The 26,720-nt window shown below is 42.0% G+C and overlaps 1 protein-coding gene across 2 annotated transcripts; it reads right to left on the reverse strand.

Moving 5' to 3' along the window:
- Positions 1-5,057: 5,057 nt before the first annotated feature.
- Positions 5,058-17,708, reverse strand: GPR83 (G protein-coupled receptor 83). Of its 2 annotated transcripts, XM_029602350.1 has the most exons (4): positions 17,117-17,708; positions 16,210-16,335; positions 7,733-7,866; positions 5,058-7,345 (listed from the first exon to the last, which is right to left on the reverse strand). In XM_029602350.1, exons 1-4 carry the CDS (start codon positions 17,510-17,512, stop codon positions 6,721-6,723), a joined length of 1,281 nt encoding a protein of 426 aa, XP_029458210.1. In that variant the 5' UTR covers positions 17,513-17,708; the 3' UTR covers positions 5,058-6,720. The 2 variants fall into 2 exon arrangements, with proteins under 2 accessions (XP_029458210.1, XP_029458211.1); XM_029602351.1 differs by lacking the exon at positions 16,210-16,335.
- Positions 17,709-26,720: the final 9,012 nt, after the last annotated feature.

A 26,720-nucleotide genomic window follows, 5' to 3' on the forward strand; every position in this document is an offset into this window, starting at 1 on the left:
CATAGCAAATAATTGCAAACCATGAGTGCGATACAGTGCACAATGCCCAAGGCCAGTACTCTTCAACTATTTATAAACTGCACAATACTATTTGACCTGTGTCTAATTATTGTTGCCACAGACACATGCAACTTATACATTTTTTAAAGCATTTTGTTTATATGCTCAGAGTCTTAACTAATTAGTATAAAGCCAGGTTAAGGTGATGAATTTATTTATGGTGATAGAATTGTATGATAGGGATTAAGCACCACATTGTTTTGAATCCAATTGAAACATATCCACTGGTTTCTTTTCAGGAATCAAGGGATCTTTTCTTGGAGAATAACCAAAACAGCACAATGTTCTTTCAAGCCTCTCTCTGCCATAAAGATATTCATTATTTTAGGTGATTTGCTGTCTCGGAGAATTTGAATTTTCCCTTCTGGTTCGTGCCTGACACATGAAAAGACCACATCAGGCTACATACATATACTTTGGTAAATGGATAGCATATACTGTACTAGCAAACAGTGCCCAGTGTTGCTCAGGTAGTCTGGTCTATAACAGCTTGTGTGTGTGTGTGTGTGTGTGGAGGCCTCTGCCTGTGTGTAAGGGTATGTGTGTGTCGGAGGAGAGGGACACATGCCTGTGTGGGCCTATGTGTGTGTCTGCATATATGTCTGCGAGAGCCTGTGTGTGAGCTGTGCTCGCTTCTGCATGCTTGTGTACTCCTATGTGTGTGCCTATGCCTTCCTGTCCCTGTATGTGGGAGTGTGAGAGACAGGGCTGTGTGTAAAGTAGTCAGGAATAGTTTTGCAGAAGTCATTTCTATGGAGCAAGCGAAGAGTAAATTTAGTCCCTTATGAGAGAGAAAATACAGTTATAATTTGTTTATAATGAGTTACAGTAATTACAATATATCCTTGTTCTTAAGGTTTCAGTGAAACCTGTCTCACAGCATCCCCTTCTCCTAGTATGATCAGAAATTAGTAGAGAGAAAAGACAAAGTCAGCACATAGCTTATTAGAAAGTAATATTTTTGCCAGAAAAGATAATGGACACGGTACTGCTTAAAGCATTCAGAAGAAAGTATAGGATTCTGGACTGTTAGATAGCCCTTCCTTCTCTTCATAGCCCATAGCCATAGCTCTTTCCTTCTCTAGAAGCAGCTGGAATACTCACCAGCCTACAGCTTCCTCCCCCCTAACTTGAAGCCTGCAAGCTTCAAGGTCACGCATAGAGATACAGAATACATGATGGAGACAAGACCTTAGTCAGAAAATAATACCACCTCAGTGCCAGCTGACAATTAGGGAGTTATATTATGGCCTTGAGCAGCTCTGCTTGTAACACCTGGCATATGCTCAGATTAGTTTTTGTTAAAACTTCTTTATTAAGAAGTTGATTGTAGAAGCACACAGGATTTACATACTTACAGACCCTATGGATGCCAGTATACTTTTAGTTTTTCGAGCACACACAATATTGGTTTCACAGTAGTGTTTTACTTGGTGTCTTGAGATAATATTTATATGATTTGCTTTTATTTTACACTGACACTGATGACACTTCTGCTAATTTTTTATATTATATTGGGGTGTCCAACAGAGTGTGTTAGATTCAGAGAAAGTCAAAGGCTAGTGGTTACATGTGAGCCAGAATGTCTGTACAATACGGTAGTTAGTAGCAGTGAGTGTAAAAGACTAGGAATCCACCATTTTCAGAGTAGATACATACAGTAGTTTTCTTATCAGTAGTCTGGCAATATTTTAGGAAAGTTAGTAGACAAAGAGATCCCCACAGCACCCCAACATAATGCTTGCAGACCATCGTCTGGAGAGATAGAGGGCACTCATCCAGGAAAGTGGCAGTTAATGTTAGGCGCTTATATATATATATATATATATATATATATATATTCCTTATTTGTTGAGGAATGATTTTTATCTTGCTTATGTGCTGATATATATAACTTGATTGTTTATATTGTCCCAGGTATTCTCATAAGCACCCATTTTGTGCATATATTATATAGAGAATATAGTGTTTCATAGTTTCTCATAAGCTATGGTCAGGGGTCATTATTTTCTTAGCATGTTTGTGTGATTCAGACTACAAGGAAAAATCCTCCATCCTTCCACCCACTACAGGCTGCATAGACAGTATTTTAGTGTACATTAACTGGTGTTGCTCAGTATTGGTCAATAACAGCCTGTGTGTGCACTCCTGTGCCCGCACTTGTTTTTGTGTATTTGGGGGAGCCTGTGTGTGTATGTGTGTAGATGCCTGTGTATGCCTTATGTGTTCACCTGTGTGGGTGTGTATGGGTGCCTCTTCCTGAGTGTATGTGTGTGTGTGTGGGGGGGGGGGGGGGTGCCTGTGTTTCTACCTCTCTGCCTGTATGTGCTTATGTGTGTGGATACCTTCATGCCTGTTAGGGTTGCCAACTGACTTCAGCTTTTCAGGACAGGTTGATCCAGTCCTGGTTTTACCTGAGAAAAGCAAGACTATAAGTACCTGCATGCAAGCATGTAAAACCAGGACTGGATCAACCTGTCCTGAAAATCTGGAGCTAGTTGGCAAAACCCTAGTGCCTGTGCGTGTTTGCAGCAGGGCTTTGCAGACAGAGCATATTGTCTTTGCACAGTGCATTTTCCAATGCTCTGGGTGCCATCTGGGGACCATAGGCAGACACGACATTGTGATCAACCAACCCACACAAGCCTTTTATATATAGACAGATACAGATATGCATGGATGTCATTTCTGTCTTTCATTTGATGATCCAGCTATGTGTAAGTTTCCTAAGCAAGTGTAATAAAACAAATGGCACATTTAAAAGATCCTAGTTATTTTAAGAAGTGACATTTCCATTCGTACAGGCTAGTCAGGCAGGCCCAATGGCTCAGTGGCAGAGCTTTGCAGTGGCACACGGAAGACTTGGGTTCAGTTCCTGAACAGATCTTCCACTCCCTGGGCCTGCCAAGGCTAGAGAAGCTGATGAACAGCCGAAGTGAGGGAGTCTCAATCATTGCGCAATGGCAACCCCTGGTGGCGAGACTAAAGGATCACGATTATAGGGTTCTGAAGGGAGCCCTGGTATGTAACCTCCCTGTCAATTACTGCTGCTGAAATAAGAGGGGGTGGGGGGGGGTGGGGGAGGGGTAGGAGAGACTGCAAACGAAGGCTTATGGTGCAGTAATCTAACACAGGCCAGTTCCAATTGAGATGGAAGCCCAAAACAGGAGAAACTGCCCACATTCTGAGCAACCCTGAATAAAATAAGTTGTTGCGCCCTGATAATGTTCACTGTGCTAGGGGACTTCCTCACAATGTAATACATAGGAGCAAGGAACAGGGCTTCTGGAAATGTTCTCACAACATTGGGTCAGTGATTAGCTGTAAGATATCATTATGGGTTTAATCCTCCCAAATGCTATTCAGCCTCTTCGGGTATGGACAGTAAGAAATAGTTTTGCCAAACAGCAACTGTCATTCAATGCTTTCCATGTATTTCCTTCACAATGTGCTCTTGTTAATTTTCCCTCATCTGCTCCCAATTGAGGAACCGTCGTTCCCTGTAAATAGTTACCCAGTTACTGTTTGTTGATGTTTATCTCTTGTATGCAAAGTTTACTGTTCCATGTAACGGCAGCGCCAAAAGTTCTGTATAATGACACTGTCAAAAAGTTTTATTTATCTGTAAACCGATACGATGTGCAAACGGCTATCGGTATATAAAAAACCTATAAATAAATAAATACATAAATAAATAAATAAGGAGAAATTCACAGGAAAATATTCATCATGGCCTGGAGAAAGATATTCAAAGTGCACAGGAAGAGATCGGCTACCATAAAGGCTCCCATTAACGCATCAACAGACATGCTCACAAACACCAACCGTATTCATCCAACTACATACATGCATTTTATTCACCTTTGGATAGATATAGTTACTCCAGCCTGAGACAGGAATAACTTTAGGACAAAGTGCTAGCACAACCATGCAGGTCCTATCATTTCCTAGGACAAAGAATTTGATGCCTTTAATTTTTTTTCACCATTTGAAAAATAGGTCAGCTAGCTTGGACACTCATTCTATTATTTATTTGATTTACATTTCACCTTTAAACACTTCAAAGTGGAGATAACATCCCATAAATGTATAGCTCTCTCCTATATTTAAATACTGTTTGAAGTTTTCCATGTAAATGGCATTTTTGAAGGGTAGCAATATTTCTCCCACTGTGGAGGGCAATTTCTAATTTTTAATGACACTTTTAGCTACTCTCAAGCCTCTATTAGCCCATACAACAGTGACACAATCGTTCTAATCAAAGCCAATGTGTTTTCTTTTCATACACAGCATACTGTCTCTCTCTCTCTCCCTGCCACGCTGTTACATGTTACACACTCACACTTCCTGCACTTTTACATGCATGCAAATACTTTCTCACATCTATACTTTTCACCTTCTCTTTCATACAGGACTACCCATGGCTACAAGGAGATTGGAAGACACAAATGTCATACATCAATGCCATATTACCTAACATGAGTCATTCATACTGACCACCTGCATATTATTACATACATCAGTTTTCCATCACTCAAGCTAATGTGCACAAATATCACTCACAACCCTCCTTTACACAACACGTTAACTTACAGTTCACTCATATCTGCTCTGCTATACATGGCATTTTTTAGTACGCTGCATGCAAAAAGTTACACCACACAAAAAAAAGTAAACCAAATATAAAAGATTTATTTACAGGACAAAACCATTTAAACAAAAACGCTTTGTTGTTCAGATGCAAGCTCTTCTTCAAGGCCATGAGGTATTGAGGAAGGGAGCATGCTGTGTTGCTCTGGTTTGTGATGCTCCTCTCTATTGTTGTTGTTGTGTATGTTTCAGATTCTGGAAGCTGAAGGCTAAGGATGGCTTTGCTGTGTGAAGCGGATGTGTTTGTGAAGGGATTGCCCCTCCTTGATGTACTGTGCTGCACCTAAGGCAATAAGGGCAAAGCAAACTGTGCCTAAGGAATGATTTTATTGTATTTTTTGTGTGTGTTTTTGCAAACATGTGAGCCCTCCATAATATTCTCTTTAACTTCCTTCTTTTTTTTTTTTTCTATTTATTCATTTATAGCATTGTTTACAATGAAATACTTAAGCATTTAAAGGAAAAACCAATCAAAAAAGAAAAGCCATTGTTTAACCACATATGTAATAATTTAGTCCGCGTCTGGAGAGGGAAAAGAGAACAATCCTGTAAAGCAGAATCCTAATTACTTTTGCATCCTATATTAATTAAATACCCCAGTAAATGCCTAATAATGTATTATTGTAAGAACAAATTTGTGTTTTATGATCCTCTGCATTTAGAGCAATTTATAAGGGATAAACCAGTAGTGTAACAATGTTGAGTTGAAGATTTAACTTCCTTTTGACTATGACCTGTCTTTTTTCCCCACCAGGCATAAAAGATTTACATTTTTATTTTCTTTTATCTCCATTGATTCCTGTTAAATTGGTTTGGGATAAGTGGTTTTGAGCACATTTTAAATGAGGCAGCGTGGTGACTAGAGGATGGGCACCTGTTTTGGACTTCTCGCCCCTAGTTACAACTGACATCATGGTGCGAGCACCCTGGCAGTTCCACGTGTTGCTAACATCAGGAGAGCAAGTCCACTTATTCGAACTGGGATAACGCGGATCATGCATATTGTAATGAGTTTTTTATTCAAAATGGGGTTCAGTCTAAAATCTCACATAAAAGGGGGAACATGTTTAAACATAGGATGTGATTACTTTGTTTGACAAACTCAAGAAATATCTTTCTGCTGGAAAAAATGTTTAAGTGATAAATTTGAGTGAATGGGGTCATCCGAGCGAGTCCTACTTATGCCACATTTCAATACATTTAAGAAAAGTGTAGTCCCAGCTCATTGCCAGCCTGGACCAACACATTTCCGATAAAACAATGACTGATACAGTGCTGTTGTTCTTGCTGTAGTGAAGTGACAGAAGCTACTTTAGAAACTATGAGTTCTACCAACATGTGATATCATTTATATTGGTTGATGTAATAATGTCTGTTCCATTGATGGAAAATAGATGATTATTATGGATTTTATTTGCTGACATTGTTCCCGCCTAGAGCCTCTTTAAAGGATAGGTGACCTAGAAATGTAATTAAACACACACATAAATACATTTATTAGCCTCCAGCAAGAGATTCAAAAGGAAAGCTGCTCTCCGGTTTGGCATCTCATGCCTATGAATTTCACGATGGTATATCTTTGACACAAAATGCTGTGGGGTTCAGATGGTGCTACAAGTATAACAGAATGATGATTTCATGGTACCTGGCCAGAAGGGAGTTTTTCTTAACTTACAAAAAATCTCTAAGGGGCGTTTTATTAAGTATTCTGTTATTTTCAATCTCTTTTAAAGATACCTCCCTATGTGCAGTGCCGTGCTGCCAACTCCTTAACAAGACACTCCCATTAGCTTGCTTCCACTCAGTAAAACTCTTCATTTTCTTAAAATAATTCAACAAACAGCTCCTGAAAGCCCCCCCAGCACGGCACTGTCTATATGCAAGTGCATCAAAGTTGCTCGCCCAGTTGATAACCTTTCCTTTGGAGCTGTCTCCATCTTTGTTCCTTCCTGTCACAAAACTCATGTGTGGGTCCTTTGGTAACAGTTTGACACCTACCGAGTATCACACTCAACTCACAGCTACGATAGGCTCAACTGAGGAGAGGTCCGTTTTGCCCGACTGTATATTGGAGGTTGATGGAAGGATATGTGAAACCTGAGACCTTTTGAAATTGCTACCTTCCGGCCAGGCTAACCTGTAGGAAGGAAGGGTAGAGGGATGCATGTGCTCCCTTGGGCCTGGCTGCTTTCTGCACATGCCGAGCAAAGACTTCAGTTCCGATCGAAAGTTTTCATTCAGCCAGCAGTAAATAAACGGATTGTAGCAGGTGCTGCTCATTGCAAACCAGTGGAAAGCAAAATACAGGGCATTGTTGGTGCGAATGGTCTGACTGGACAGGAGAATAACGTAGCAATTCAAGGGGAACCAGCACACAGCGAAGAGCACGACCACCAGCATCAGCATCTTGATGGTCTTCTTCTTCTTCTTCCGGAGGGCGAAGTACTGCTCCGTCGTCACGTCTCCTATGGCATTGCGCAGCCAGAGTTTCTTGGCCACTCTGCTGTAAGCAATGGAGATGATCAAAAGGGGCAAAGCGTACAGCAAAATGAAGGTGGCTAAGTCCAGATATTTCCAGAAGAGGTCAGCAGGCTCGGGGAAGTCGGGGAGGCACAGGCTGCGGATATTTTCTTCGCTGTGAAGAAAAGTTTAACGTGTTTATACCATATGAGAGCACCCTCAGTTAGTAAGTTTTGTCAGCTTAGCAGCCAAAAACAAAATCAAAGAATAGGAATTAAGGCTTTAAAGTAGAAAACTAATTGGTATTAGGAAGCTTAGACTATTCAATACACCAAGTCGGAGGCGTGCAATCTCTATTAATGGTAAACAATATACTTAAAGGGTGTCAGTGAAAATGTATAACTTTAATAATGTTTCATCAAACATTAGCAAGTGCAATAATAAAACAGACTAAACATAAAAAGTGATACTGGGCTTAATCTCTTTTAATTTAATTTTTGATTTCTATTTTGTCTTTCGTTGTAACACTTACTGGCTGAAGACACATTTTATGTACCTTTACCTGTATTCAAAAGTGAATAATTTTTGGTAGATTGCATGTGGAAGAGAAAAGCAGGTTGCCATGATCCAGATGATGGCAATATACACAACACCTTTTGCAGTAGATATTCGAGGTTTCAGAGGATGCATAATAACCTGTCAAAAATAAAAGCAAACATATAATCTGGTGAACTTTACAATGCATATTAACCAGTCCTCAATCTTTCTGACCTACAATCTAAAGCTAAGGTTTCTCCTTTAGGTTTTTTATTACATTTGACAGAGAGAATCCCTATTGAGACATGCCTCCTTTCCAAAGGGTCAGAAGTTTCCATATTTCTCATGCATAGTAGCTATTAACGAGGTTGGCTCCTTGCCCCCCTCTTTTGTATATAGTATTTATTTATTTATTTTTTCATTCACCCCCTCTTTATTTCTTACTCCAGGTTAAGGCATCCTTGTTATAATGTAACTTTTATGCTCCTTTATCTCTTGTTGATTGGTTAATTATATTTTCTGCTTAGTTCATTGTAAACCGAGTTGATTTGATTTGTATCAAGAAAGTCGGTATATAAAAGCCTTTAATAAATAAATAAATGTGCTACTGTTCTTTTTCCCATTTTATGTCTGGGACAAATGCTTGATACATTTGGCCTTTAGAGCACTCCAAATCAAAAAAATATGGTAGGGGAGACATGAGGAAAAGGCTCAGTGCCTCACTGGGCACAGGAGTAGAGTGGGGTTGTGTCCCCCCTCCAAAGCTACAGAGCAGGGGGTAGTTTCTTCCTCCAAACATGTCCAGTTGTAAAGAGAAAGCCTCTGTCCCGCCAGCACTTTCTCAGTGGCAGTTTCTCATCACACCAACATCTTAAAGGGTGCAGGGGGCGAGACAGTGGCAATAGTATTTTACAGAGCTCTGAATGCAAGGGCCTGATTTTGAGACCTGGCCTGAAACCAGGCCCTTCACCCAGACCCAGACCTAACGCTGAGGCCTGGCCCAAAGCCAGATCCTGTCACCAAGGACTAGGCCCAAAGCCAGGTGACGGGCACCCAGCCCAGTGCTGGAGCTAAGCAGAGGCCTGATCCCCCCCCAGAGGTCTGTTTTTTATTTTAATATATGAAAACAAATAATCTCAAAACTTTGGGGGTATTTTTGTCCAACACTATTTTCAGTTAATTTCATTCAGAACAAAGTGGAAATGGCCTCATTCATCGCATTTTATACATTTGTTTCAAGTCAATGCACATTCCAAGAATACAATGGGTCTGATGTACCCACAGAAAAGTACATATGGAGCTTTTAAAATTCAAGCCCCTCTTTTGTGTACTTCTCCCTTATGATTTTGGAGACCTCTATCATATCCCCCCTCAGCCATCTATTTTCCAAGCTGAACAGTCCTAACCTCTTCAGCCTTTCCTCAGAGGGGAGCGATTCCATCCCCTTTATAATTTTGGTCGCCTTTCTCTGTACCTTCTTCAGTTCATCTGTATCTTTTTTGAGATGCGGCGACCAGAATTAAACACAGTACTCAAGGTGCAGTCTCACCATGGAGTGATACAGAGGATTTATGACATTCTCTGTTTTATTCACCATTCCCTTCCTAATAATTCCTAACATTATTTGCTTTTTTGACAGCCTCAGTACACTGAGCAAACGATTTCAATGTATGGTCCACTATGACGCCTAGATCTTTTTCCTGGGTGATAGCTCCTAACATGAGACCTAAAATCATGTAACTACAGCATGGCTTATTTTTCCTATATGCATCACCTTGCACATGTCCATATTAAATTTCATCTGCCATTTGAGTGCCCAATCTTAGTCTTGCAAGGTCGTCTTGCAATTTATCACTATCCGCTTGTGATTTAACTACTCTGAATATTGTGTTGTCTGTAAATCTGATCACTTCATTCATCGTTCCCCTTTCCAGATCATCTATATAAATAAAATGTTAAATAGTTTGTACAAAATCGCTAATCTCAGCAACCACTTAACCGATTGCGTTCATATTTGGACACGTTTCACATCACATACGGCAAGGATCTTCTACACTTACATTACATATATGTCACATCGGGGGCTGGTAAAAAAGTTTTAAAATTTGGTTCCACAAAACAGCGACATCTGGTGGTCATAAGCGGAAGCTCTTACAACTTGCACAAACGCTCACACCCCACACACACGTGACCAATGTTTGCAATTCACACACCCTCCGACCAGACACAAATCCACCCTCCTCACACCCCCCTGCACACATGCCAATTGTACTTATTTCACACACCCTCCAAAAACACACTAAAAACCAATAAATACCAGCATGCTACACCGGGAGGCCACTCACATAACACATGTTTGCAATTCCCACACCCTACGAAATCACACACAAACACCCTCCTCACACCCCCCACACACATGACTTTTATACTTACTGCCCACACCCTCCGAACGCACGGAAAACTGCAGAATAATTCGGGCTGCTCCAGCAGGGGGGAGCAACACCGCTCCGGTACACATCGCAAACACTACGGCTGTCAGCTGCCAGCAAACAAAATGGCGCCGAAGGCTCTTTCCCTTACTAGGACACTCGGGAACGCCAATAGCGGCAGTAGCCCATGTGACATAGTAAGGGCGAAGGCCTGTCGACACCATTTTCTGAACTGGCAACCGGCGCACCTTCGCCCTTACTATCTGAACCAGACGACCACTCCCACTGCTCCATCTCGCGGGCCCAGCGCCAATACTTCCATGCCGGAACGAACGAACGCTCCACTAACTACCATTTTTGAAAGGTATCGTCGGGCCTGCAGGGGGGGGGCGTGGGGATGTTCTTGCGTCCATGTTCGGGGGGGGGGGGGGGGGAGGAGTCCCGGAGGCAGTTCTGAGATTCTGCAACTCTTGTGGGTTAGACTATTTCGCCGGCCTGGGGGGGGGGGAAAGGAGGGGGGGGGAGGCTTATATAACACAACGTTTATGTGGGGATTACTTTGGGGTGCAAAGGGGGGAGGGCACACACAAACACACACACAAAATGTGCACCATCTCCGAAAGGTTACAAAACAGCCCTCACCAGGTGGGGAATCACTGAGATCACAGTGAGGGGAGGAAGAATGAGGAGGGAGGTAACTGTCAGGGGAGGAAGAATGAGGGGAGAGGTGAGTGTGAGGGGACAGAGTTGGAGTGGGGACAGGGGAGGGAAGCGGGGGTGGAGTGACCAAGGGGGAAGAGGATGAGTGACTGAGCTAAATGAGCAAGGGGAAGGGGCAGGGAGGGAAAAGAATCTGACTCAGCCACTGCAACGCGTGGCAGGGGTCCACTAGTTTATAAATATATTAAAAAGCACTGGTCCCAGTACAGATGCCTGTGGCACTCCACTTTTTACCTCCCGCCACTGAGAAAACTGACTATTTAGCCCTACTCTATTTTCTATCCAGGTCCCATTCCACAATAGGACATTGCCTCCTATCTCATGACTTTTTAATTTCTTCAAAAGTCTCTCAAAGGGACACTGTGAAATGCTTTCGGGGAAATCCAGACATATTATATCAACTGGCTCACCTTTATTCACACCTTTATTTACACCTATAAACAAATATAGGAGATTGGTGAGGCAAGACTTCCTTCCCTTGGCTAAAACCATGTTGGTTTTGTCACATTAAATTATAACTATCTATATGTTCAGCATCTTTGTTCCTTATGATAGTTTCTACCACTTTGTCTGGAACTGATGTGAGGCTGATTGGTCTGTGGTTTCTTGGATCACACCTGGAACCTTTTTTAAAAAATTGTCATTATCTTGGCAACCCACCAATCTTCAGGTACCATAAATGATTCTAAAGATGGTTTAAAAATTACTAATAGAATGTCTGCAGTTTCATTTATCAGTTCTTTCAGCACTCTGGGATGTATACATCAGTCCAGGTGATTTGCTATCTTTAGTTTATCAATTTGCCTTATTATATCTTCCAGGTTCAACTGAGATTTGTTTTAGTTCCTCTGATTTATCACCTTTAAATATCATTTCTGGCATGGGTTTATCTTTCTCAATAAAAACTGAAGCAACGAATTAATTCAGTCTCTCCGCTATGGTCTTGTCTTCCCTACGTGTTCCTTTTACCTTTTTTATCATCTAATGGTCCAACTGACTGCCTCTCTTTTTGTTTGCTTTCTTTGGGGCCGATGCAATACAGTGCGCTCAGCCCAGGTTTAGCCTCGTGGTTAGATGCAGGTTTTGGACACGCGTCCAAAACATGCAAGCAACCCCCTGCGAAACCAAGAGCACTCATCACATGCAAATGCACGTTGATCAGGCAATTAGCTAGTCTTTTCCAGATCCCAAAAAAACATGTGCGCCCGACCCGCACATTTTTACGCTCAGAAATTAACGCCTGCCCAGAGCAGGCATCAGTTTCTGAGCAGCCCAAAAATGTGGACAGAAAAGCAGAAAATACTGCTTTTCTGTACTTTCTCCAACTTAATATCATGGCCATATTAAGTCGGAGGAACCAAAAGGTTTAAAAAAAAATTTTTTTCTTTAAAAAGTGTGCTGGCGGTCAGGTTAGGAAAAGGGATGCTTAATTAACGAGCGTCCATTTTCCTAACCCGAGGCTGTGCACAGGCTAGGAAAAGGGACGCTCGTAAAATTGAGCGTCCGTTTTCCCAACTCCCTGACAGCCTCCTCTCCTGGGCTCCCACTGCGAAGGAGGCGCTAGGGGTGCACATTTCTCCCTAGCGCTTCCTTGGCAGCGCGTCCTCTCATTTAAATATTCGATCGCGTGCCCAGTAGAGGTGGCTGGGCATGCGTTAGGAAAGCGGGTGCTCAACACTGATTTATTGCATCGGCCCCTATGTGTTTTAGGAATATTTGGGCTATGTTCATTTTTTTACAGGAGGGAAGCCCTTTTCTTTTTAGGGGTGGGGGCTGGTGGTGTTAAGACTGAGGAAAGGAATGCTGGCCTGTTCCAGGTCACCAAAGTTAAAGAGGTTGCAAGTTATCCTAGAGGCCAGTCTGCTGGGCAGTGCTTGAAATCTCTTGTTTCCTGCAGCCTGCCTGGAGGCAAGACGCTGGATTAGGAAGAACTGATAGAATGGCATCCTTAGGCATGGTTTCCCGTCAGTCTGACCCATGGAGACGAATAACTTGTCTGAACTGAACAGGTGAGTCAGGAGTGCGATCTTTGCCCCTTCAAGCTTTCTGACCCAGCCTTCATATTCTGAAGCTGCAAATTGGTTAAAATGTGCAGTACTGTTATGTGGGACCAGAATTCCTTGAATATTTAATTTCTTGTGTACTGCTTTCCAGGTGAGAATGAATGAGAGGTTGGAGCAATTGGTGGTCACGTGTCATAGAAGCATTTTTGGTTGTTTGCCTTCTGCAGAGCCTGTCCTTGCTTTATGGACAGTTGTATTCTGCCTTTCTTTCCATTTCATATATGGGAGCTGAATGGTCTCGGTAAAGAAGCTGGGTGGCAGTTTTTACTGGAAGCATGTTGAATTAAGTGTTTTAAACTGGGTAAGATATTCATTCCAGTAGCTGCAATGCGACCCAGCCAGTTTACTGCGAAGGGGCCCCCATCTCTCTAAATCCAGCTTAATCTGCTAATTTAGGTCGTACAATTCCGTTAGCTTATTGGATATATAATACTTGGGTATTTAACCTCGCAAGTGGATCAATTTGAATGGGCATGTTTTTTGCACCCAGTCTGGGTTGCATCCTATCAAAAGAGCTTCTGTTTTGTTCTCTGCTTTATGTTAAAACCTAACAGTTCTGAAAATCAGATGATTTCTTTTAGGAGATGAGACACTGAGCTCTCTGGGATCTGTATGTAGAACACTGCCGTCTGTATACAGAGATATTATTTTGTGGGTCTGCTTTCCTGTCACCACAGGCTTAATTGCATTATTTAGCTGCACCTTGCATGCAAAAAGTTCAGCTTTGAATGCAAACAGCAGTGAGGTCAGGGGACTTCCTTGTCTGTTTCCTCTGTATAGGGTAAAATTATCTGAATCACATAACTTGAGAGTTATTATGTAGTACTTTGATCCATTTTAAGAAGTTAGTTCCAAAATGCAAAGATTCTATTAGTGCAAAAAGATATTTCCATTCTACTCTATCACATACATTTTCTGCATCTAGCAAAATGATCATGGCTTTTTTGTTGTTTTTCCAAGTATATGATGTTTATGAGGTGCCTTCCATTGTCTGAGAACTGTTTTTCTATTATGAAATCTGTCTGGTCATGGTAAATTAATCTAGGGACTATATTCTATACTTTCTGGGGTTTTTTTTTACTAGCACCTTTGCTAGTATCTCAGAATCACACTTTAGCAATGAGATGGGTCTGGGTAGCTTGAACGTCTCTTTTCGTTTGCCTTCTTTGTGTAATATGAAAATTTGGGCAAGGCTCATTGTTTCGAGGAAGGCAGTCCTTTTCTTTTTGAAACAGGGATGGAGGCTATTAAGGCTATTAAGACTGAGGAAAGGAATGCTTTAAAGAACCAGGTCACAAAAGTTAAAGAGACTGCAAGTTAACCTAGAGACCAGTCTGCTGGGCAGTGTTTGGCATCTCCCGTTTTCTACAACCTGCCTGGAGGGGAGGCACTGAATTAGGGAGCAGAATGGCTCTTCTCTGCTCTATTCTGAGTGAGATTCAAGAGGGTAATCAAGATGGGGCATGAGCCCCCTGTGCTCATGCCCACCTAAGCCAGTTGGTTGGTGACTTGAGAGATGGGGAGGACAGGAAAAGGGGACTCTGTGGGCTGGGGGGGGGGAAGAGTGCTTGCTGGGATCATGGGGGCACAGAGCAAGGGGACAAGTGCTAACTGAGGTCTTGGGAGAGAGGGAAGGAGAAATTGCTAGCTGCAGTTTAAGGGGTGGGGGCGGGGGAATGCTGGCTGGGGTCTTTTGGGGAGGGAAGGAGAGAGATCTGGCTGAGCCCTACAGCTGGAGAAAGCTGACTGGGATCTGTGGAGGACCCCCCTCCCCGTTCTTCACTCTCAGGTGGTCTCCTGCTCTGATTTATTCACCCTGGATCCCATGACCCTCCAGGGTCTGTTCTGGTTATGGGTTGGAAAAGAGCATGAGGTTTGAACCTCCTAATTACAGGAGCTATTATGCTTGCACTCTTTACAGCATAAGCACTACTAAATATGCAAACAAGTCTTCACCTTTTAAAGAGTTATTCCCTGGAAGTGACTGTCACTATGGATCCCTTCATATGCTCTTTGTTACAGGTGCAATATAAGAATTTCTGCATTTGCAAATGGTAAATGAAATTTAATGTAGTTAAGTGTAAAGTGATGCACTTAGAGAGCTAATCCAAATTATGGCTACACAATTAGGAGTCACCATTTCCGAAAAGGATCTAGGTGTCATCGTTGATAATACATTGACATCTTCTGCTCAGTGTGCAGCAGCAGCAGCCAAGAAAGCAAATAGAATGCTAGGAGTTATTAAGAAATAAATGGAGAATAAAACAGAAAATATCATTATGTCTCTGTGTCACTCCATTGTGCGACCTCATCTTGAGTATTGTGTGCAGTTCTGGTCCCCACATCTCAAGAAAGATATAGCAGAATTAGAAAAAGTACAGAGAAGGCTGACCAAGATGATACAGGGGATGGAACAATTACCCTGTGAAGAAAGGCTAAAGAGGTTAGGGCTCTTCAGACTGGAGAAGAGACAGCTGAGGAGAGATATGACAGAGGTCTATTAAATGATATGATAAATCAATCAATTGTTTACTCTTTCAAAAAGTACAAAGAACAGGGGACACACAATGATGTTATTAGGTAATACATTTAAAACTAATAAGAGAAAATATTTTTTTACACATAATTGAGCTTTGTAGTTTGTTGCCAGAGGATGTGGTGAAGGCTATTAGTGTAGCTGCTTTTAAAAAAAGGTTTGGACAAGTTCCTGGAGGAAAAGTCCATAAACCATTATTAAGGCAGTTGCAGGAATCCACTGCTTATTCTTAGGATAAGCAGCTTGAAATCTTATCTAACCCTTGGGATCCTGCCAGGTACTTGTGACCTGGATTGGCCACTGTTGGAAACTGGCTACTGGGCTTGATGGACCCTTGGTCTGACCCAGTATGGCAAGTCTTACACTGTTGCAGAGGGCTTACCAATAAGGATTTTTCTTGAAATCACTATACATAAAATAACAAAGAAGAGTTCTTACTTCTAAAACCGGCTATTGGCATCTTTGTGTATTGGCTATTTTTAATTCATTAAAGTAACTATCATCCCTAAACTATTCCCTAATTAAACAAAATGCATTATGACGATTTCCAGTGTGCTAATACTCCTGGGGCAGCATCAGTAAGGAAGCAATTATAGAAACCTAAAATTTTTTATTGAAGACTGCACTGTTAACAGTAATCAATCAGAAACTGATTGAACACCGCAATGCCTAGCCCTGCTCTGTGTCTGCTCCCAGGGAGGTGGGAAGGTGATCCTCTGTAAACAAGGGAAAAAATGCTTAAGGCAACTCTCACCTGGTGTCTGTCCACTGCGATGGCAGTAAGGGTCAGGGCGGACACGTGTAAGGAGCAGTACTGGGCAAACCTGCTGACATGGCACATCCCCTTCCCAAACACCCATGTACTGTTCACAAAACGAGCCTGCAAAGGGTTCACCAATGAACATGATTATCCATTGCACACAAAACAAGACAGCATTTTTCACCCTGTTTATTGCACACAATTAAAAAGCTGCCTGGGGATTCTGATAATCAGCATTTATACCTGTCATGGATTTTTTTTAAATCTTTGTAGGTCAAAATTCGTTTAAAGCTCCTGTTATGTTTTTCCTTACCTGTGTTCAGCTTCAGTAGCAAGGTTCCTGAAGCAAAGCATACCAAAGCCATCCACTGCTATAAAATTGGAGCTGACTAAATGATATGAACATAGATTTGGCTCCTTCTTAACAACCTCCCAAAGTCCCAGGGTTTTCCAAACCTGTCCTGGCAAACCCACAGCCAGTCAAATTCTCAAGGTACTCTCAAGGAACAGGCGAGAGATAAGCGTGCATGCGATAGAGACCCAGCATATGCAAATATATCTCTTGCCCGACAGGATGTGGGGTCCCCCGGGACAAGTTTGGGAAGACAGATTCACCCGATCCTGACCACACTACCAATACTGTCACAACTCCAGCTCTCGCAGCAAAGTAAATCAATTACTGTTTTCAGAAAGGATTTTAACAGATCGGGGGGGGGGGGGGGGAGAGACTATTCTCAACTATTAAAAGCTCAATTTGCTCCTGCAGGGAACTGGATTAGCAGAGCGCAGCTACTGCGCGGCTTCGCAGGCACTAGACAGAAGACGAGACGAAAAGAGTGAGGCTCCAGAGCAGGGACTGGGGTGCGGCTGGCGAAACGGGCGCCTAGAAGCAGGTCCTTACCAACGTAAAGGGGGTGTTGAGCAGAGTGATGAGGATGTCTGCCACCGCCAGGTTGACAATGAAGAGGCTGGTGGCCGAGTGCATCCGCTTGTTCTTGATCACCACGTGGCAGACCAGCACGTTTCCGAAGAGCGAGAAGACGATGATGAAGGAGTAGGCCGCGATCAGCAGGGCTTTCACCAGGGGGTTCTGGGACTCGGCCCCGTAGCGCTTCTTGCCCAGGAAGTGCTGCCAGTCGGCCAGCGTGTAGTTGTCCCAGGGGAAGAGTTTGGAGGCGTTGGCTGCGCCGAAGGGCTCCGGCAGCGAGGTGGCGTTGCGAGCTCCGCTGGCGGATCGCTCATAGGCGGCGGCGGCGGCTAAGCTGGGCAGAGAGAGCCAGAGGAGAGGAGGCAGCATCTCGGGCAGAGCCGCGGGGGGGGGGGGGGGGGGGAGAGCATCAGCGGCGGAGCGGCGCCGTGGGCTGAGGGCAGCGCTGCCGCTCCGAAGTCATCTTCATGACTTCAGGGAGAAGAGCCGCAAAGCCTGCAGAGGAGTCTGCGGGCGCTGAAATATCAAGTGCACGCTGCCCCCTCCCCCCTCTTTTCAGCACTTTTATATGTTAGGCGAGCAGTGAGCTCACACAGCCCAGAAAAAAAAAATAAATAACCTCCCCCCCCCCCCCTCTCTTCTGCCCATTGGGCTGCCCACGCTGACGCGCCTGCCCCGTAATCCAGAACAAGCTCCCAATCCCTCGCTCGCTCTCTCTCATTGCTCCGTTAGCGCTCCTGGAAGCAGCAGCCCACCCGAGCCGGAAAATCCTCGCATCCCACCGCTGGCATTTCATACAGTCCCTGGCTTCCCTGCGGGGGGGAACCATCCAGAAACGAAAGCCCACGGAGCCAGCTGGGGTTTCAGGGGAGCATCCCCATCCTTCTTAACATGATCTTGCTAACGTGAAGCAAGACGTTAGAAGGGCAACCCCCCTCCCGCGTGCAACCTGCCCAAAATCTGAAAACGGGGGGAGACACTTAGCGACATCAGAGCCAAATGAAATTGCTCTTCCCTAATTATAATCTCAAAGCCCCCAGACAAAATATGTAAGAGAAGGGGGTCGTCTTTAAAATCGATCTGTAAATTCTTTTTGCAGTTAGGGCAGGCACAGCAGCTGTTAGCAAACATAGCAACAACTTCTAAGCCACAGCCATGTGTGCCGCCGCCGCCGCCGTTCTGAGCCATATCGATTCATGGGCAAGAAATAAGGATTATCGCAAAATCCGGGCTATTTGGCGTGCACAAAAAAAAAAATCATGCTATTTCTATCACACTGAAATAAATAAAATCGTATAATTTATATAGAACACATATTCCACTGAGTAAAAAAAAATTATTGCTCATAGCAGATTACAATGTCAAAGATAATATAATAGTTAAATAGCAGATTGCAGTATCACATAAGAAATAAAAAAGAACATAAAATGACAAAGCAATCCATACTAAACAGAATAAACCAAAAAATAGGATGTAGGTGTCATCGTTGAAAATATATTGAAATCAGGGTGCAGCGGTAGCAGCCAGGAAAGCAAATAGAATGCTAGGAATTATTAGGAAAGGAATGGAGAATAAAACAGAAAATATCATAATGCCTCTGTATCACTCCGTGGTGCAACCTCATCTTGAGTATTGTGTGCAGTTCTGGTCACCACATCTCAAAGATATAGCAGAATTAGAAAATGGTACAGAGAAGCACAACTAAAATGATAAAGCGGATGGAACAATTCCCCTATGAAGAAAGGTTAAAGAGGTTAGGACTCTTCAACTTGGAGAAGGGGAGATATGATAGAGGTCTATAAAATAATGAGTGGAATGGAAATAGTAAACATTAATCAGTTGTTTACTCTTTTAAAAAGTACAAAGACCAGGGAACACATGATAAAGTTACTAGGTAATATATTTAAAACTAAGAGAAAATATGTTTTTACTCCACCCATAATTAAGCTCTGGAATTCATTGCCAGAGGATGTGGTGAAAGCCCTTAGCATAGTTGCATTTAAAAAAGGTTTGGACAAGTTCCTGGAGAAGTCAATAATCCATTATTAAGGTAGAGTTGCAGAAATCCACTGCTTCTTCTAGGGATAAGCAGCTTGGAATCTATCTACCCCTTGGGATCCTGCCAGGCATTTGAGATCTGGCTTGGCCACTGTTGAAAACAGGATACTGGGCTTGATGGACTTTTGATCTGTCCCAGTATGGCAAGTTGTATCTTCTAAATCATTCAACACACACTATTAGCTATCTAATATGAAACATAAACTTCACTAAAACTAAGAGCATAGCCCAAAAATATTTTAAATACCTGATAGCAGAGGCTAAACCCAATTAATTTTCTTATGTCATTTTGAAACCTCCCATATTTTTTCCAGAGGCATAAAATTTGGTGCCAGGCAAAAACCTTGGGCAAAACACAACAGAACTCCAAATGGCGAGAAAGGGAGAGGACATGGGGAAGATAAAGTGACCAGTAAGGTGCATGGGGGGCACAGTAATTTTCAATATCTTTATTAGCAACATTACAGGAAAAATATGCCTATTTGAAGACAACACAAAAATCTGTCACAGGATTGCCACACAGGTGGGTTGAAACCTGAGAAAAGGAGAAGAATGGTTTCTATAACTAAAGTTAGCATCTTCTGACATTCACTATGTTACTCTTACGTAATTGTGTACAGGAAAAATGTTTCACCCTATGTCCAATACTTTTTTATTATGTAAAAAAAACATATTTACACCCACTAAAACATGTGATTGGCTAAAAGGCAGGAGGATTTATAAATTATTTCTGACACCACAAGAAATAAACTTGTGGTTTAATGAAAGCATCACACTTACATCCTTCCAGCGATAGGAAAGTAAGAGTGAATGGTTCTTTTATGAAGCATAAAGAGCAAAGAAAATGTGTGAAACACTATTACAGCATAAAATAGAAAATGACAGCAGAAAAAGACCCAACTGGCCGGTTATTTCTGTCCACACTACAAGGATATATCCCAGCTGCCAGACTTAATTAATATCGCTTACTGCTGGCAAGATATCATTCCTTATCCAGGAGAGTCTTCCTCATTTGTACGCCACCATCCTGGGCAGATGAGCATACAAAACCCCCCCACCCCTAATAACCTTCCCCACCCCATGTTTAATCAGAAAGCTCTGTAATTATCTGTAGCTGCTGTCTGAACATCCAGACCTCGCTACCTGACCACCGGAATTTGCACCAGGACATCACGCTGTTACTTTACTTGCAGCCTGCCAGACAGACCCAGTGTGGAGGTTGCCTGTGTTTCCGTTAGAAGTCCAACATTTCATATTACTCATTTTATGATTCATTCTGGCTGCCCCATGTCATTGCTGAATTGTCCAAGTACAGCATTTTAAAGCACGTGCTGCTCAGTAATCTCCCCTTCCATCAGTTTCTGATCCATTGCCTCCACCATGGTCCCATCCCCAGACTGCTCAGTTTATTCATGAGACTCATCTGTGGGGCAGTATGAGCACTGCTGAAATCCAAGCACAGTTCACATTCAATGCCCCTCCCCCAATCTCATTCTCTGGCCACCTACTTAAAGAAATCAGATTCATCCGATAAGATTTCCCCTCTGGTAATAACTACTGCAACTTCAGATCCCCCATTATTTTATAGACTTCTATCAAATCTCCCCTTTGAAGAAAGGCTAAAAAGGTTAGGACTCTTCAGCTTGGAGAAAGGCTAAAGAGGTTAGGACTCTTCAGCTTGGAGAAGAAATGGCTGAGGGGAGATATGATAGAGGTCTATAAAATAATGAGAGGAATGGAATGAGTAAACGTTAATCAGCTGTTTACTCTTTTGAAAAGTACAAAGACCAGGGGATACACAATGAAATTACTGGGTAATACATTTAAAACTAATAAGAGAAGATATTTTTTTTACTCTATGCATAATTAAGCTCTGGAATTCATTGCCAACGGATGTGGTGAAAGCTATTAGTATAGCTGCATTTAAAAAAGGTTTGGACAGGTTCCTGGAGGAAAAGTCCGTAAACCATTATTAAGGCAGAGTTGCAGAAATCTTATGCTTATTCTTGGGATAAGCAGCTTGGAATCTATCTAGCCCTTGGAATCCTGCCAGATACTGATTTGGCTTGGCCACTGTTGGAAACAGGATACTGGGCTTAATAGACCCTTGGTCTGACCCAGTATGGCAAGCTTTATGTTCTTAACTCACTGAGTTCAGGATGCTTCACTATGCTCTCCTAAGAATTCCATTTATTTTCCCACCACTGAAGTGAGATTAACAGGTCTGTAATTTCCAGCCTCCTCCCTACTACCACTTTTATAAAGAGGGGCCCCATTCATCCTCCAGTCCCAAAGAACCACTCAGGGCTCCAAAGATTTATTGAACAGGTCCTTCAGCAGAACTGCTAGAACCTTTCTGCTATCCATTAATATCCTAAGATGAATGCCTTCTGGGCCCAGAGCTTTGTCCACGTTCAGTTTTCACAGTTCCACATCAACACGCTCTTCCATAAATGACGCCACGTCTATCCCACAGCCATACGTACCCCTTGGCAATAATTAGTGCTCCTTCCCCAATCCCTCCTTCAGTGAATATTTAATCCAAGTATTTGTTTAGAATTTATGTTTTCTTTCTACCACCACCCCGGCTACACCTGTTTCTCCTTGTCTCTTTTCAGTCTTTAGAGACCTTTGTTTTCTATTTTTATTGTCATTTAAACACAAGAAGATAGATTGAAAGGCTAGTCTAGTGTTCCCCTTTTCCCTTCCTGATGCAATACCACAGACCCTACTTAACCTGTCTTAACCTTCACTTCCTCCTGAGGTTCCTTTCTACTCATGTCATGCTTTCTTCAATTACGTTTTTTTGCCTCCATCTCCACAAAGAGGCCATTCATGGATTTCATCACCCATTCTGTGACAAAATATTATTCTCAATTTTGAATCTCAGATGATGACCTCTTGTACAGCTTCTCCATGCACAAAGGTGCATTATTTATACTTTTGAAGTATTCAAGCATGTTTATTATATACCCTAACTCCATGTTTACGTTGTTTCATTTTGCTTTTATCATAAATACATCCTTTTTATTCACTACATCTAAGACTACTACACCTTGATTCACCAATTAGCACAGCCCCTCTCCCTTCAGTCTCTACCCAAATCACTACATCTTGTCCACAGCAGCAACCAAAATGACAGTGAAGGAACAGTACTCTCCAGCCAGGCAACAGAAAATGTCACCAAACTTGCAGCGATTCATAATTAAAAAAAAAAAGAGTATGGCGTCATCCTTGCTAGCACTAATCATGATACCCAATTAAAAAAAAAAAGCATTGGTAGAGAGGACTGAAAATTTGAAGCTCCAAGTACGATAGCAAATTAAATCCATGTATGTTTTCAAACCAGCTGCTCAGAGCCTGAAGTGTGCTTTGTTTGCAGATGCTTTGTAACAGCATTTCATGTTATCTTACCTTAAATAAGAAATAATAACCTTTATCCAGTTGGCTAGAGGGGGGGAAAGAAGAAAGATATGACAAGCGCTACGGCTTGTTAGAGTACCTCTTGTACAGTTTCCACTTAGTTGGGCATACAAAATCCCTTTGTAAGAAAATTGCTCTAGCAGGATTTGATATGTGTGTATAGCCATGGCATAAGTGCCATGATTTCAAAAGCTTGGCTTAGGGTTATCAGTGTTCTATTTGTGTGTTTAAAATGCAGAAGCAATAAGATGAAGCACTCACCGGTGAACACAAGAACAATCCAAGCAGGAGTAAAAGCCGAATCTTTTATTTAAAATGCAAGAATCCCATACAAAAGAGAGGGGGCTAACCATTCATTTTGAGGCTGTCACGTTTAGAGAAAGTCACTCATCTCCAGAGACTTCAATGGCATCGCCCTATTACAGATCTGAAACTATTTAAAGTCACAAAATTCTCACTGCTCAATGATTTGGCACACTGAAAGATGCGAGAACGGAAATGCATAAGCAGGGGTGCATGTTACAAACGTATGCTTTTAAAATTCTGTTTTTTGAATTTATATCTTTATTGACATTTAAACATTTACATGAATAAAAAAAACCCAAAAAATTAGAAAACAAGGTGTTGTACCTAAAAATAACAAAAGAAAATAGCCAAGCGGAAATACATTGAGGTCACACTTCCCCACCACAAATCCACAATAATTTGGAGCAAAAGCAAAACTTAAAAGAAAAAAAAAGACCTACTGAAACACCAACTTGCTGATCCAAAACTAACTGAATTAGTAAATACCCCAAGTCATCTTCACACAGTCCCCCCTCAACCATTGTTATGAGATACAGAAGATTTATAAATAACAAGTCTCCCAACATACAGGATAAGTGAAGGTATACTTGTCACCCTGATGTTACCAAATATTTGCAGCAGAATTTTAGAAAGATGCCCCCAGAGAAGTACTTGAGGCTTTAATTACAGAAAAGACGTCCTGCACATTTGAGTTTTCCTGGAGGAATCAAGGAAAACGTATACTCTTGATTCCTGGAGGAATCAAGGAAAACGTATACTCTTTGTACACAGAAGCTAGTATCCTTATATTTAAAATATTAAGAACATGCCATACTGGGTCAGACCAAGGGTCCATCAAGCCCAGCATCCTGTTTCCAACAGTGGCCAATCCAGGCCATAAGAACCTGGCAAGTACCCAAAAACTAAGTCTATTCCATGTTACTGTTGCTAGTAATAGCAATGGCTATTTTCTAAGTCAACTTAATTAATAGCAAGTAATGGACTTCTCCTCCAAGAACTTAAGGATTAGCTCTTTGTCCAAATCTAATGCTAAAGTAACAATCAAGGTAACTCTAGTGGCAATATCTTGAGAATTCTGAAGAAAAGCTGAAAGATTGGAACTATCAAAGATATCAAGATATCCATGCTGCCTTCCTCTTTAGTTTCTTTCCTCAACTCAGGAACTTAAAAACACCTTGAGAAAGTTATAATTTTGTCAGAAGATATTTGCAAAATCTCTACCGTATATTTTTTAAATAATTCACTATAAAAATTTAACCTAGACACAGAAATTTAATATATGGAGATTTCTAGCTCATATTATTTTCAATAGATTCAATCTTATTATAAAGATTAAACAATCTTTCATATTAGCAACTACTGAAGACTGAACATTAGACATTAAAAAAGGAAACTGCTTTTCAAGATTACTGATTTTGATCTATCAGAAAATTTGGAGACTGCAGTGAAGGAACATAACTGTGCAGCAGTTTGAGCTATAAAGGTCTCAATCCGTGTCATCACCTTCCAGACAATATCCATTTTATCCATATGAGAAGCTCATTGCAGAAACTTAATGTTTTGAGTTTTAAATGTCCAGTGCTTATGTGATAGGCCATATGAGAATGCTATGGGGCAGATTTTCAAAGGGGTATGTGCGTAAGAAACGCATGTACCCCCCAAAAACCTGCCCCAAGTTCCCCCTGCACGTGCTGAGCCTATATTGAATAGGCTCGGCTGCGCGAGCCCCGGGACGCGCATAAATCCCGGGGCGTGTCGCGGCGGTGCGTCATTCGGGGGCGGGGGTCGCGGGCATGGTTCTGGCCCGGGGGCATTTCGAGGGCGTGGCTGAGGCCTCCGAAACAGCTCCCGGGCCGGCCAGCGCGCAAGTTACGCACCTGCCTCTGGCAGGCGTAACTTTTAAAACAAAAGTAGGGGGGTGGGTTAGGTAGGGGAAAGGAGGGGAAGGTGCGGGGGGGGGGGGGGGTGGGGGTGGAGGGAACGGAGCCAGGCTGCATGGCTCGGCGTGCGTAGGCTGCCGATTTTGGGCAGCCTTGCACACGCTGACCCCAGATTTTAAAGGATACGCGCATATCTATTAAATCCGGCGTACTTTTGTTTGCGCCTGGTGCGCGAACAAAAGTACACGCGGGCGTACTTTTATAAAATCTACCCCTATATGAGAGCCAGGTCATTCTTCACGGCCGTTTCCGTTCCCAAATTTAAATGCTGTAAATAAAAGTGAAAAGCTTATCAGCCAATTGGAACAAAACCTCATAATGAAACCAAATCAAGTTTCTTATTTAATCCTTCAGAGCTACTAAATCTTTATAATTAAGTAAAAATACTGTTATCTCCACCATGGGGATCAAGAATAGTCCATCGAAGATCCAAAAACGTGATATATATATATATATTTTTTTTTTTACCACGAGAAACTATAGGCAACTGTAACTTATTTTCATGCAGCTACGATGTTCAACAACCTTTACAGTCCTTTTGACTCGACCTACATGTACTAACCTACATGGGCAAATGATGCATATTCTACATGGGTCAAATTACAAATGTTACTCACATCTGTCTGCGTTTGTTGCTGGGAAGAGCTCGATAGGAACTTCAAGTTCCATCAGTCCCTAGGATTCATTTAGTCTATACTGAAGCTTCTGGGATTGCATTTAAGGATGCACCTGGTTTCCTTTGCTAATTACTTTTGGGCTTTTTTCTTGTATTGTTTGATTTGGTAATCCTCCCCCTTTGAAATATGGTGGACTAATTTTTCAACATGGATGAATATTTATTTTTCCAGAATATTTGATTTTCTTATGTTTTTGGTGACCTTACTATCTTGATGTAATTCTGTTTGGATTAATCACTAGGAATTGTACTTGGAAATTATAAGTAAATAATTATGAAAGTAAAAAAAATAAGTATCTGGTGTTATTCTTACACTGAAACATTCTTCTCATACTAGGTTGCCATTCAAGTCCTTTTATACTTTGATGAAAAAAAATGACCACAAAATGTATGAGCCAAAATAACATAATCAGCATCTTTAGGTTCCAAAATTGTACAGTGGATCACCCTGTCCTTAATGTTTTTACCCTTGGAAAATACAAAACGTGAAAGTCATGCAAACACTTGATGTTAGAAAATATTGGCATGTTCTATCCTAATGGCCATTACATCAAACCCTTTAGTAATATATTCCTACATTGCTCTCTGCTTCAATGGCAAGAGGTAACAGGGAATTGAACTCAGACAGCAACCAACAAAGGCCCTGACTTTGATGGTATGGGAAACTAAGTAAGGAGGTGACTTGTATAGCACAGCAGATGCTACCATAAGCTTGCTGGGCAGACTGCATGGACCGTTTGGTCCTTTTCTGTCATCATTTTCTATGTTTCTACTGAAGGACACATGTAAGTTCAGTGTCCTTGACAGGTTCTTGATATGTCAAGAGCAGATCCCCGATCACAAACACAATATGCATGTTATAAGCTACTTTAACACAAAAGGGTAGCCCCATTCCAGGAATCTCTCAAGCCAAAAATGTAAAGTCATCAATATTTGAACAAACCCGTCTAAGATGTAGGAACTAAGTGTTATGATTAGAGCTTTGGAGTGGAGACGAGTTACATATAGATTAGTAGATAGGAAACTTAGGATAAGCTCCTGAAGAATGTCCTGGCTCTCATATAGCATTCTCATATGGCCTACCACACTATGCAGAGGTGGGCTTCAAGGAGGCATTCAAAGGTATCATGGACTCCTGGCCATGTTACAAGATACTTCACTTAGGGAGCGGTAA

The sequence above is a fragment of the Rhinatrema bivittatum genome, chromosome 5, assembly GCF_901001135.1.
Source record: "Rhinatrema bivittatum chromosome 5, aRhiBiv1.1, whole genome shotgun sequence".
NCBI lineage: Eukaryota > Metazoa > Chordata > Amphibia > Gymnophiona > Rhinatrematidae > Rhinatrema > Rhinatrema bivittatum.

Bases quoted from the DNA above. Each gene is read 5' to 3' on its own strand.
- GPR83 (XM_029602350.1), bottom strand. From the start codon at position 17,512: ATGCTGCCTCCTCTCCTCTGGCTCTCTCTGCCCAGCTTAGCCGCCGCC. The intron at 16,336-17,116 runs GTAAGGACCTGC...AACCCTTTGCAG, and splicing joins TCAACACCCCCTTTACGTTG to GCTCGTTTTGTGAACAGTAC. The intron at 7,867-16,209 runs GTGAGAGTTGCC...TATTTTTGACAG, and splicing joins TCGCAGTGGACAGACACCAG to GTTATTATGCATCCTCTGAA.